A 14029-nucleotide genomic window follows, 5' to 3' on the forward strand; every position below is an offset into this window, starting at 1 on the left:
AGAGAAGCTAAAAAGCTTTGGGGTTTTCACTGCAATAAGGACGCCACATGAAATCACAGTGTTGGTGGGTTAGAAAAAGCACTGAGAAGATGGATGTAGGAAAATAGGGTAAACCAGTATATTTTGTTTAAGTAGTAAAAGAAAGCAAAATGGAGGCTAAAAGACTTACACCAGATTATACAACCTGTTCAGTGGTTGGTTAAGGAGGAAGTGCCAGATCTTCTTAAATCATTTACATGCGAAGGTAAGGTTTACTCATAGACCAAGAGCAGTAGATAAAGAAGTTATAGTATTAAGAGATACAGGGTCATGTCAATCTTTGATGTTGAGAGATGAGATATGTAACTCGGAAGTACGTGGAATTCATGGTGAGACAAAGTGGAGAAGTCGTAGTAGGAGTTCTGGAAGGACACTCGGCACCAGGAGTACAATTTGGCCTTGCTAACAATACAGCTGGGTCACAGGTAGGATTGCTACCTACTGTGATTGAAAAACCAATTGAAAATCAAGCAACTGAGGTATTACAGGAAGTATGTCCTGGGATTTTTCCTCATTGTGTGGCAATGAGGACACAAAGTTACCAATTGAAACAGGAGGAGAAATCAAAGAATACAAATAAGGAAGCTGAGGTAGAATTATCAGAGACCATGTTTTGATTGAATGGTTGAGACAAAACAAGGATAGGAAGCATACAAGAAATCAAAAACTTGCAATTTTGCGAATGGAGATAAGGTATTAGTATTGCTTCCAGTGATAGGTGAACCTTTAAAAGCAAAGCTTAGTCGATTTTATCAACTCAAAAGGAGATTGAGTGAGGTGAACTATTTGATAAGACAGAAAGAAATCTCACAGTGTGTGTCATGTGAATATGCTCAGAAGGTATTTTGTAAGGGAAGGAAAGCAAAAGAAGAATGTGTTACTGGATACAACACAGAGTGAAGAACCAAGTTCATAGGATTCTGAATTGGATATTCCTCAAATTAAGTTGGACAATGAGGAAGTTGTCAAAAATTAGGATAAATTGTCGAGTTACCTTCCGGGGGGAAATTGAAATAACCTCAAAGAGTTATTGCTATCACTTGGAACAATGTGAGAATAAACTGGGAAGTACTAATCGAGCGAGTTTTGAGAAGTTTAGTATGATGAGATTAGTACTAATCTAATTATTCATGATGTAGATATAGGAAATGCTATTCCAATTAAACAACATCCTTATAGACTTAACCCTCCAAAGTTAGCACAGGTTCAAACCAAGATTAAATGCATGTTCCAAGATGACATCATTAAGTGAGTTGCAGTGACTGGAGCTCACCCATAGTAATGGTGCCAAAACCAGATGGTACACAGTGGCTATGTCTTGACTATCATAAAATAAATGCAGTTACAAAGTCTGATTCATATCCAGTTCCACATTTGGAAGACTGTATTGAAAACATGGGACAAGCAACATATATTTCTAACTTGAATTTACTCCGAGGATATTGATGGATACCTTATTCCGAAAGAGTGAAGACAATTTTGGTTTTCATAACACCGAATGGACTGTATCAATTTAAAGTCATGCCATTTGGTATGAAAAATGCACCAGCCACATTTTAAAAACAAACTAATAAAGTTGTTTCTGGATTACTCAATTGTGTAATCAATGACCTGATGATTTTTAGTCACACATGGAAGGAATATTTGTAGCATTTATCAGAATTATTCGATCAACTTTGGGAGGTATGCTTGGTAATAAATCTGGCTAAGTGTAAATTCACCAAAGCCCAAGTCACATTCACTGACCATATGATCAGACATTGACAGTTGGCCCCACAGAATGTGAAAGCAAAGTATTACAGAGTTTCCCACACCGACGACAAAGAGAGCAGTACGATTATGATTGAATGGGTTTTATCGGAAATTCGTACCAAATTTTAGCTGTTCCACTCACTGAATTACTAAATAAATGCAAAAGGTTTCAGTGGATAGCAGACTGTAGAAAGCATTTGATACTCTGAAAGCTGTGTTCACCACTGCCCCAGTACTAACCACACCTAATGACGCAAAGCCATTCAAGGTGGCTCTTGATGGGAGTGATGTAGGTGTCAATGCTATATTCTTAGGAGAAGACAATGAGAAGACAGAAAGACCTATCAGATATTTTTTCCAGGAAATTGAACATTCATCAACAGAAATATTCGACAATTAAGGAGGACACTTTGGGCTTGGTGCTGGCTTTACAACATTTCAACATTTATGTTGCCAGTGATGTGCCTGAAATAATCATATGTACTGATTATAACCCATTAAAGTCTTTGGAGAAATTTAAGGATGAAAATTTCAGGCTGTTTAGATGGAGCTTATTATTGCAGCCATTCAATTTGAAAATTGTACATGTGGTAAGATTAGAAAATATAATTGTTGACGCGTTGTCGAGACTTGTGTTATGACATGGGATAAACCCTCCTTCTTAATTTAAACCAGCAACACAAAAAAGATTTAGATTAGATTACTAACAGTGTGGAAACAGGTCCTTCGGCCCAACAAGTCCACATCGACCCTCCGAAGAGCAAACCACCCAGACCCTACATCTAACACGACAGGCAATTTAGCATGGCCAATTCACCTAACCTGCACAACTTTTTGGACTGTGGGAGGAAACCGGAGCACCCGGAGGAAACCCACGCAGACATGGGGAGAATGTGCAAACTCCACACAGACAGTTGCCTGATGCGGGAATTGAACCTCGGTCTCTGGCGCTGTGAGGCAGCAGTGCTAACCACTGTGCCACCATGCAGTAATCTGTAAGAATTCGAGAGGCTAAGAACTAGTTAAAGTAAAAGTAATAACTTTATTTCTTAAAGTATAACAACTCTTTACAACTCCTTCGTCTAACCTATCTTTTACTTTCCTTTCTACAATACTAGAGCGATAAAACCATGATTAAGATTTACCAAAATTCAAATTTCAAAACCAGCCAGTTGTCAAATCTTCTCTTTATATCTCCTCTGTCTTCTTTTCTTCTTGGGGATTTCTGTTTCACAGGTCACTGATTGAAAAAGGTACCTTTAAGAGAGCTATTATTTCGATAGTCTGTGCATGATGATGGCTTGGCAGTTCTTCCTCAACTGTTCAGTTTTTCCTGGTCTTATACCCGCAAAGCATCGGATTATGTCATTGGCTTTTAATATTGTCAATATACTAAATTTAAACTTGATTGGAGTTTTTTTTGGGTTTAATTTAAACTGATTGGCCGATTTGAATTTGTTTTTGTCTCCAGACAACCTGCTACCCTAGCTGTGGGACCAAAATGTTACATTATATCCTGTTCAGAAAACTTGATGCTGTGTCAGGTAGTTCTGCCAGCTTTTAACTCTTAAAGGTACTGTACCCCTTATAGCTTCAGAACACTTCGATGAATAAATGAAGGTGTTTGTTGGCAGGAGTAAACAAACTGAAATAGAAAGTAATAATGCATGTTTGCATGGTTATAGTCAATGTAATGTAGAAGTATCGTAGTGCACTAACAGGGTAAGACTAAGGGGTTTTAAAATGAAGCCATCATTGTATATTGATGCTTCTTGTTTTTGGAAGTGTGACGATGCTGTCACTTTAACAAGGTTATTTTGTCCTTGGTTTTTCTGCAAGACAGGTTGTAAAGGCAGAGGTGCAAAAATGTCTGGGAATGAGCCTAGTTTAACAATGGGAGGGGAGTGGCCAGTTCTCCCAGTTTTACTAGTTTTTTTTTAGTTGTAACAGTGAGAAGCTGCTGCAGTTCAGAGAAAGGTTCCAAGCTTCTGCAGATGGTTCCTGACTGGTTTTCTCTTTGAAATCTCCCCTGCCTGTAACAACCTGTTTTTTTTTATTCATCTTTTGCCAAGATGTGTGTTTATTGGATATTACGGGAATTGGAACCACTCATTAGTTTAGTTGCTATCTCGAGTTGATTGGGTTTTCAAATAGTTAATTTATTATAAATGCTGTTTGCTTTTGTTCATGTTTCAACTGTAATCTTAAATAAATTCTGTTTGCTTAAAGCTGACTGGTTTGACCAGCTGCTTCACTCCTGGAATATCCACTACACATCTGCCATTAAAATAAGAAAAAGTTAGGGTCTAGGCTACCTTCTTGTAATATTTTGACGGGATCTGGCCTGGTCCATGCTGAAGCTGTACAAAACTTTGGTTAAGTCACAGATGGAGTACTGTGTGCAATTCTAGTCACCACATGTTAGGAAGAATGTAATTGCATTGGAGGTGGTGCAAAGAAGATTCACCGGGATGTCCCTGGGATGGAGCATTTCACCGATGAAGAGATGGAACATTTCACCTAAGGATAAGCTCAGGTTGCTTTCTTTGAAGCAAAGAAGGATGAGGAAGGGAAAAGGTACATATTAATAGTAAAAAGATCAAGTGGGGACCATAAGGAACAAGTAGAGTAAGCTGCTCAGTGAAGCAATGGATATGGCAGAGTTACTAAATGAATATTTTGTGAAAGTCTTTCCCAAATTAGAAGATGGTGACAGTGGCCTAATGTGGGTGGTGAACAATTGAACAGGACATTATTTAAACGAGCCACACACACTGCAGCACCCAGGAACTACAAGATGTGGAAGAAAAATACCTACACAACGTATTCAAGAACAACAGATACCCACTAAGCACAGTCTGCCGATTCTTACACAACAACCTAAACAAGAAAACACAACACGCCCAGAGGCTGTAGCCACACTACCATACATTAAACACTTCTCGGAGATGATGACCAGACTGGCCTTTTGACATCATGTTAGCCCACAAACCTACCTACATACTGAAACAATTTTTGATGAATCGAAAGAATCCTGGATCAACAACCAGTAGAATTACTGTCATATACAAAATACCCTGCATGGACTGCAACAAACATTACATTGGACAGACTGGTAAGAAACTAGCAACCAGGATACATGAGCACCAACTTGCCAGGGGTCTTATCTGTTTTCACACTTGCCAGAATTGCTAATACCTGGTCCTTATGAACCTCAATCCCGTCTACTCTAATAGTCAGTATCTCAACAACATTGTCTTTTTTCACTGTGAATACTGACAAAAAATTTTCATTTAGTGCCTCTCCTATCTCCTTGGACTCCATGCACAATTTCCCACTATTGTCCTTGACTGGCCCTAATCTTTCTTTAGTCATTCTTTTATTCCTGATGTACCAATAGAAAGCTTTAGGGTTTTCCTTGATCCTACCTGCCAAAGACTTCTCATGTCCCCTCCTGGCTCTTCTTAGCTCTCTCTTTAAGTCCTTCCTGGTTAACTTGTAACTCTCAAGTGCCCTAACTGAGCCTTCATGTCTCATCTTAAGCCTCCTTCTTCCTCTTGACAAGAGATTCAACTTCTTTCGTAAAGCACGGTTCCCTCACTCGACCACTTCTTCCCTGCCTGACAGGTACATACTTATCAAGGACATGCAGTAGCTTCAATAAGCTCCATATTTCAATTGTACCCATCCCCTGCAGTTTCTTGTCTAATCTTGTCTAATGGCATCATAATTGCCTTTCCCCCAGCTATAACTCTTGCCCTGCACTATATATCTCTCCCTTTCCACCTCTAAAGTAAATGTAATCAAATTGTGGTCACTATCACTAAAGTACTCATCCACCTCCAAATCTAACACCTGGCTTGGTTCATTATCCAGTACCAAATCCAATGTGGCCTCACCTCTTGAAGGCCTATCTACATACTGTGTTAGGAGACCCTCCTGCATACATTGGACCAAAACTGACCCATCTAAAGTACTCGAGCTATAGTATTTCCAGTCAATATTTGGAAAGTTAAAGTCCCCCATAACAACTACCCTGTTATTTTCGCTCCTGTCCAGAATCATCTTTGCAATCCTTTCCTCTACATCTCTGGAACATTTTGGAGGCCTATAGAAAACTCCCAACCTCTCCTTTCTTGCTTCTAACCTCAGCCCATACTATCTCAGTAGAAAAGTCCTCAACACACATCCTATCTGCAACCGTAATACTGGCCTTGACCAACAATGCCACACCTCCCCCTCTTTTATCACCTTCCCAGTTCTTACTGAAACATCTGAATCCCGGAACCTGCAAAAACCATTCCTGTCCCTGCGCCATTTATGTTTCCAAAATAGTCACACTGTCAAAGTCCGAGGTTTTCAAAGAATGAGAAGTAATATCACCCATCACAACAAACCAAGACATACAAATAGAAAGTGGGACAGTACACCAGCGCTTCAATGGAGGCTCACTGATGATGTTACCTAACATGGTGACGAAACATCTGAGAGCAAAACTCCCAGCTAAGCGAGCAAACTTACAACCATGACAAATTTAATTGAGTTATTTGACAAGGTGATACAGGTATTAGATGAGTGTATTGCTGTAAATGTTGTGTACTTGGATTTTCAGAAGCATTTGACATGGTGCCATATGGCAGATTGGTTAGCAAAATTAAAATGTTTGCGATTGATGGCTCCTTAGCAACACGGATTAGAGGTTGGTTAACAGATAGGAGACAGAGGCTAAATATAGATGGGGACTTCTAAGATCGGAGACAAGTTGAAAGTGTTGTTCCCCAGGGATAAGTATTGGGCTGAGCCATTGGCTTAACTGTAATGGTAGAATGAAGTATATGCCATGGCATGAGGCTATAGATCATGTTAGAGTATAATTCTGCTGATCCACTTGCCTGGATGAGTGTAGATCCAAAACATTTAAAAGGCTTAACATCAAGCAGAATAACGGAGCCTGCTCGCCTGTCAGCACATCCACAAGCATCAATACCCTTCTTCAACAATACTCAGTAGCAGCGGTGTGAACAGTCTATAAGATACACTGCAGAAATTCACCAAAGATCCTTAGATAGTACCATCCAAACCAACAAGCATATATCCATCTTGAAGGACAAGGGCAGCAGATACACAATAACACCACTACCACCTGCAAGTTCCCCTCCAAGCCAGCGTCATTCTGACTTGGAAATATATTGTCGTTTTTTTCACTGTCGCTGGATCAAAATCTTGTAATTGCCTCCCTAAAGGTATTGTGCATCAACCTATAGCACATGGAATGCAACAGTTGAAGAAGGCAGCTCACCACCATGTTCTTGAATGCAACTGGGGATGGCAATAAATGCTGGTCAGCCAGTGAAGCTTATGTCCATGAGTGAATAAACAAAATGATTTTAATCCACAGTGCCTCGAGGGTGCCTAGTTTTGAGTTGCAAGATTTGCACGCAGTTTATCTTATTTAGTGATGGTGCCACACAACATGATAGAGGGTATGTTTGATGTGAAGACAGGACTTCATCCCCACAGGTCTGTGCAATGGTCAGTCTAACTGATACTATCATGGACAGGTGCATCTGTGGCATGATGAGAATAAAGTAAAGTATGTTTTCTCTCCTGTTGGTTCCCTTGCCACCTGCCACAGACCCAGTTTAACAGCTATTTTGTTTAAGACTCAATCAGCTCAAAGGTGGTGGTCAATGGCTTCCAATCTATTCTTGGTGACAATATTGATGTCCCCCATCAACAGTACACTCTGAGCCCTTGCCACCCTTAAGGCTTCGTCTAAATGCTGTTCAACATGGTGGAGTATTCATCAACTGAGACTGCACAGTATTTGGTAATCAGGTTTCCTTGCCCATATTTGACCTGACGTCATGAGACTTCAATGTTGATGACTCCCACAGCAACTCTCATCTGACTCAAAGCATCATGCCACCACCTTTGTTTGGTCTGTCCTGCTGGACATGTTGCTGTATGTCACACTTACAGGATGTGAAAGCAGCTTGCATGGCAACATACTGCATGGGATACAAGCAAATCCCCAGTCTGAAAGTCAATCCTTATTGGAACAGAGGAGGACATTGGATGCCATTACAGCCATTTAAGGGAATTAGTCCACCTCAGTCCAGGGGTTATCTACTGCCATTCATCCACTAAGGATTGCCCCCTTTGACTTTTAGACCTGGCTTTTTGCTTGCACACCAAGTAGTGTGTTTGCTACATGAGCTGCTTTCACATTCTGTGTGTGTAGTATACACATAGAATGCTTTCATATTGCAACATATCCACACCCCCTTGACTGTCCAATGTTCTGAATGGTGACACCCAGCCTGACCTTTCCTTCTGATTAAAAGCATTGCAAGTGGCAGAGGTTACTAGCATGTAATCCAGGACTGAAGAGCCAATGTGCTAAAAGGCAGTGCAAGTCAAAGAGACTGGTAGCCTCCAAGTTTGTGCAAAGTAAGTAAATGCTAAGGAAGCAAACCTAAGAGCCCTATTATGTATCATGTGTAGATGAATGAAATTCATATGTGTCCCTGTGCACAAAGCAGCCTGATAGATGCATGCATGGTGAATGTGTCCCTGAGCTCGAAAGTGAAGTCTTGTAAAGCTGAAGTGCTTTGTGAAGTTGGTCAGCAAACACCCATAATGATGTGTCGAAGATAGTGGTGCTGGAAAAGCACAGCTGGTCAGGCAGCATCTGAGGAGCAGGAGAATTAACATATCAAGCATAAGCCCTTCCTCCCTTTTCTACTGTTCCTCGGATGCTGCCTGACCGGCTGTACTTTTCCAGCACCACATTCTTCGACTGTGATCTCCAGCATCTGCAGTCCTCACTTTGTCCCATAATGATGTGGTAAGGCTAACGGTTGGCAATGTTCTTTGCATGGAGGAAGGGTGGAAGAGGATGGTATCTGTGGAATATGCAGGGAAATGGTAGTAATGGTAGAGCTGGCTGCAGGCCCAGAAAAATAAGTGACAAATTGTGGCTACCAGGTAACTGGTTGGACTTTTATGTTGGGAAATCGACACCCATTTCATTTCTTGGGATAGGAGAGCAAAAAGGAGAACTGCATAGAAATCAGGTGAGATTAGCTGTGAATAGGATGAAAATGTATGAAAATAAGGTAGTTGCCGCTCATTAGTGAGATTGGGAACTAGTCATTTAAACCCTAAGGGTAAAATTGGAAATTTAAGTCACAAATCTGATTGTTTTCCGTCTCGCTTCTTCTCAATGTACCTGACATTAACTGAATCACTCAAGCCAGTGGAAAATTCCACCCTAGCTTTGTGTCAATACATACAAGAGTCCAGTCTGCACATTTTTTAGATAATTCTGTTTTACAAAACAATGGTCACCAAATATCTGCCATTGATTTATTTTCTATAGGACTATTGTGATCTCTGTAGAGATTAATATCTAAAAGAAATGAATCTCCAAATGATGCCCCTCATCAGAAGGAACTAATGGATAAGAATTCAATTTTTAATAATTTACTGTAACATTCTAACCCAAAATCAATATAAATTAGTATGCATGAACAGACAATTGGTGTTTCAATAGAAATAACAAATTAAACTTTAGTTGACACAACAAAAAAGCTCTCAAAAGTTTTTCAGCATCAAGCTCTGTACAAATATAGCACCACATGCAGTATCAAAGTCTTTTAACCTCTGCCCTCTGTTTGTAGGATCTCTCATTTCTCTATTCACAGATTTGGTTCATGAGTCACTTTCATTGGCAGCCCTATTTCTTTTGATTTCTGCAGAGGTGATTAATACCAAAAAGATGCAGTTCTATGATTTCTCTCTCCCTTCGGTCAAAACAGTCCTGATGGCTAACAGTTCCAAGTCAATTTTAAACTGACCAGCCAATAGCCTCCTGGGCTCACGGTCATTTTTCTTGCAGTAAACAGATCCAGCTCTTTAGTGTGTCTGAACTATTCACACTGCTTTTAGGTTTCAGTCCCTTTTAAATAGCTTGTACGTTCAATCAGCAAGAGTTCCTATATAATATCTTTATTTTATATCTATATAATATCTTTATTGAATGCTTGTGTGTGTCCATCAGGAGCACAACAACTAGAACTCAATGCCATCAATTAGCTTCTATTTGAATATCATTTCAATCACAACCTCAAGTTGCTGGCTCAGTTCTTAGAAATGACTTTACTACCAGAAATTCTAATTGGACTAAAAAATATAAACTTTTAACAACTACATAGTTCATTATATAAGTAACAAGGAAATTAACTAATTGTTATTCTTAAAGAAAGTAAAATCCTATGGTAACTCCCACTTTGCAAAAGCCTAGCACTGTTACCTATCTTTAGACCCCATGTGGAGTACAGTGAGCACATCTAGGCACCACACCTTAGGAAGAATAAAGTGGCCTTGAAAGGAGTACAACATAGATTTATAACAATTATATCTGAATATCTGGGTTTGAGTTTTGAGGAGAGACTCTGTAAATGTTGTATAAATAATATGGTTTCTCTAGAATGTAGGAGGTTATGGGTGGATCTGTTGGAAGTCTTCAGTATATTAATAGGAAAAGACAGGGTAGATAAAGAGTTCAAGAACCAGGGGATATAGTCTAAATATTAGGGCCAGACCATTCTGCAAATGTGAAGAAGCACATCTGCACAAAAAGGTGGTAGAAGTTTGGAACTCCCACAGCAGCTAATGCTAAACCAGTTGTTAATTTTAAATTTGAGAAAGCTTTTTTCTTGACCAAAGGTATTAAAGGAATTGGCCAAAGGCAAGTATATGGAGTTTGGCCACAGATCAGCCATGAACTCATTGAATGGCAGAACAGACTTGAGGGGCTGAATCATTTGTTTCTGTTGCTGTGTTCCTATCTCGGCCTCCCACTGTCATATTACAGCTGAGTAGTAATAAATTCAGGGAACACATATACTATATGTGAATTAGTGACCCACAGTGACTTGTTGATATAGAAGATCAAGGGAAGTTTAATCTTGCAAACCTAGATACAGGTTAAAAAATAAACACCATCTGGATGTTTACGGCTACTTTGAGTAGGGTTGAGAACAATGGGAGGCAGGAAAGTTCAATATCGAATGGTGATCTTACAAAGTTAGGTCAGTGTGAAGGAAGGCAATGCTGAATCTTGGCTCGAGGTTATCAATGCTAAATCCGGATGTGAAAATTGGTACCTGCTTCAGCTTTCCAAATTGGCAGTTAAATAATTTTTGGTAAGAACAACTCAATTTGTTTTAAAACTGTAATGATGCATCTGACTGTAAAATCACAGTAGCAAGTGTATGATTGAATTGATTTACAGACAGCTTTACACTTCGCAATTGTTGACTAATTAGTCTTAACTTATTCTTGGAGATGAAAACCCTGACCAGTGGGGCAATTCCAGCAACCAGTCAGGAGGAGACTGAGTATCTTATTTGAGAGCGAATGAGTTGATTTATAGAAGGGATGTTGACACCCCTTTGCCTTAGTGTCTGACTCCAATCGCGCTCTCTCTCTTTCTGTGTATACAAATTCTAGAAACACATCCCAGTCTCCCCTGCGCTTCCAATATGGAAGAGTTGACGGTCGAAGTGCGCGGCTCCAATGGAGCATTTTACAAGGTAAAGCTCTCATCATCTCCATTTCCCTAAGCGTCGCTTTCTTGATTTGGTGTTATTTTTTAAAGTGTTAAGACCGCGTTAAAAACGGACCTAAGGGCTGTGTGTTGCTGAGTGCTTAAAACGAAACGGCGCGGCTTCCTATCGGCGCTAGTTTGGTTGTAATCGCTGTCGAAGCTGCAGGCCCTGCTGGCGAATCACTAGGCCTTTTTCTTCCAGTTCTTTGCCGTTCATATTTATTTCCTCAAGTTTTTTTAATCTATTTTTAAAATAGTTTTATTTTATAATCGGCTATTAACTGAATATTTTGTTTTTTCAAATAAAAATCGTTCAATGGCTGTTTAACAACTAACTATTTTGATGGTTCCCTCATTCATTTCTCTTGCCCTTTGTGCATCAAAAGAGTTTAAAAATCTTTTTCATCCAGCAACTATTTCAAGTACGTCATTCGAGTACATACCTCGCCGGCTGTTACTTGTCAGTCATGTTTTATCAAGTTTAGAAAAGCGCTTGGAGTCTAATTTCAAGTTATTTTTAAACAAGGACGCATGTTGACGCCAGTTGGCCGGAGGCATGTTATTTTTGCCATAAAAGTGCATAGGAAAGTTAAAATGACGAAAACTGTATAGGCGTGTTACTTTGAAAATGGGTTGCTTAATGTGTGTATATGATTAGATATAATAATTGCACAAAGAAATATCGAACACGTTTCTTTGCTCAGTGGTGAAAAAGCGTTGAAAGGGTTTATTTCCTCCAGGTTTTATTAGATCTCGAATCCTTTTGACGTTTTTCAAACCTCAACTGTCTTAACACAATGAATCTTCATGTCTATTGGATTTGAACGCAATGGAAACAGATGGGAGTATGAACCTGGGGGCGGAGGAACTTGACATTAAATTATTGCTTTAAAGTAGTGTACATTGTATAATCGTGATTAATATCAACGGATGATGAATATTTTTCGAAGCTCCTTTGAATAAATACGTTAAGGTTTTAACCACGTTGTGACAATGGAAGTTGACGATCCCATTCATATTGTTTAGGATTTTGTGAATGGAAAGGATGGGAGAAAAGTTTTCAATTCGTCTCTCGGTTACATGGCCCTTTTTAACTTCTTGGCAAATACTTGTTGATTATATCAGAGCTTGTATACTTTGGATTTTTACTAGTAGCAGGTGTTATTTGCATCAATTTTTACCTCCAAGTATTTGCAAACTACTAAGGTTCGTTTATAATTTTGTCTCCCGAGGACGAGAAGTTATTTTCTAATCATGTCTTAATTGGAGTCTCAATCATCTTTTCTGTTACATGTACAAAGTTCAGAAGTTGTTGGAAAGAGCTCTGATCATCACCACAACAACTTGTCTGTTTATTCCCTTCTCTTGAAGCACAAAACACATCACAGCTTTATAAAACAAAGTAGGACACTGAGACACATATTAAGATAATACAATGTAAACAGATAATGCAACATAAACTTGAAGGAGTGTCTTAAAGGAGAAAAGTGTGGTTAAGGTCTAAGGAGGAAATTCGAGCGGTTGGAGTCTCCACAGCAGAAGTCATCACCTACCAGTGGTGGAGCAAGTATAATTGGGGATACACAAGTGGCCACAACTGAAGTCATGCAGATATCTTGGAATATTTTTGGCTGAAGGGGAATGATCAATTCATTTGTTTTCGGTAAAGAGAATATTGAGCAGGGTGTCAGGAAGTTTCTTACTATTTAAGTGTTGCTATCGATATCATCTTTAAATGCTTAAACTGTTTATAGCCTCTGCAGCTATCTGGGGAAGAAAATTCTGGACGTTCACAATTGTCTGGGTGAAGAAATTCCTTTGCATCTTAGTTTAAAATGAGTGTCCAGTAACTCTGTCCTCTAGTTCAAGATGCAACCCCCCCACTAGAGAAACGTCATCTCAGCATCAACCGTGGCAGGCCCCTACAGAATCTTGTATGTTCCAATAATATTATTTAAAAAAAAGTAATAGAGCATTTAGAAAGAGAGCGTATAGGACTTTGTGAAAGAGAAATTGGGTCTGACAAATTTACCAGAATTCTTTGAGGAACTAACAAGCAGCATAGTTAAAGGGGAAGCAGTGGATGTATTCTATTTGGATTTTCAGAAGGCATTTTAACGTACCAGACATTAAGCTACTTCAGAAGATAAGAACCCATGATGTTGACATAATATATTAGTATGGATAGAGGAGTGTTTAACTGATGGAAGACAGAGTTGGGATGAGGGGGATGTATTCAGAATGACAACTTGTGTGAGCCATTAGGCTCACAGTACTCAGGCTGCGGTTACTTAGTATATTTTCATGACTTGGATGAGGAAAGTGAATGTACTTTTGTGAAGTTTGCGGATGGCACAGAAAAAAGGTGGGAAAGCCAGTGGTCGTGATGATGCCAAGTCTGCAGATGAATATAGACAAATTAAGCTAGTTGGCGAAAATTGAGCAAATGGAATATTTTGTGGGGAAATGTAATGTCATGTGCTCGAGTGGCAAAAATAGAGCAGCTGAATGTTATTTAAATGGAGAAAGGCTGCAGACGAGGGATCTGGGAGTTCTCAACCATGAATCACAAAAAGCCAGCAATCTCCATCTTCCTTCAGTAGGAAGGCAAATGGAATATTA

At 39.4% G+C, this 14029-nt stretch overlaps 1 protein-coding gene across 4 annotated transcripts in view; it reads left to right on the forward strand.

Annotated features, from left to right (window-relative positions):
• Positions 1–11288: 11288 nt before the first annotated feature.
• The window catches only part of fxr1 (FMR1 autosomal homolog 1), a 110774-nt gene continuing 108033 nt past the window's right edge, over positions 11289–14029 (forward strand). For all 4 annotated transcript variants that reach the window (XM_043702361.2, XM_043702362.2, XM_043702363.2 and 1 more), the window contains exon 1: positions 11289–11393. In XM_043702361.2, the coding sequence (XP_043558296.1) occupies positions 11343–11393 (51 nt within the window). In that variant the 5' untranslated portion in view covers positions 11289–11342. The remainder of the gene's footprint in view (positions 11394–14029) is intronic.

This window comes from Chiloscyllium plagiosum, unplaced genomic scaffold (assembly GCF_037043375.1).
Source record: "Chiloscyllium plagiosum isolate Xiang-an unplaced genomic scaffold, Cpla_swu_hap1 HiC_scaffold_13, whole genome shotgun sequence".
Lineage (NCBI taxonomy): Eukaryota > Metazoa > Chordata > Chondrichthyes > Orectolobiformes > Hemiscylliidae > Chiloscyllium > Chiloscyllium plagiosum.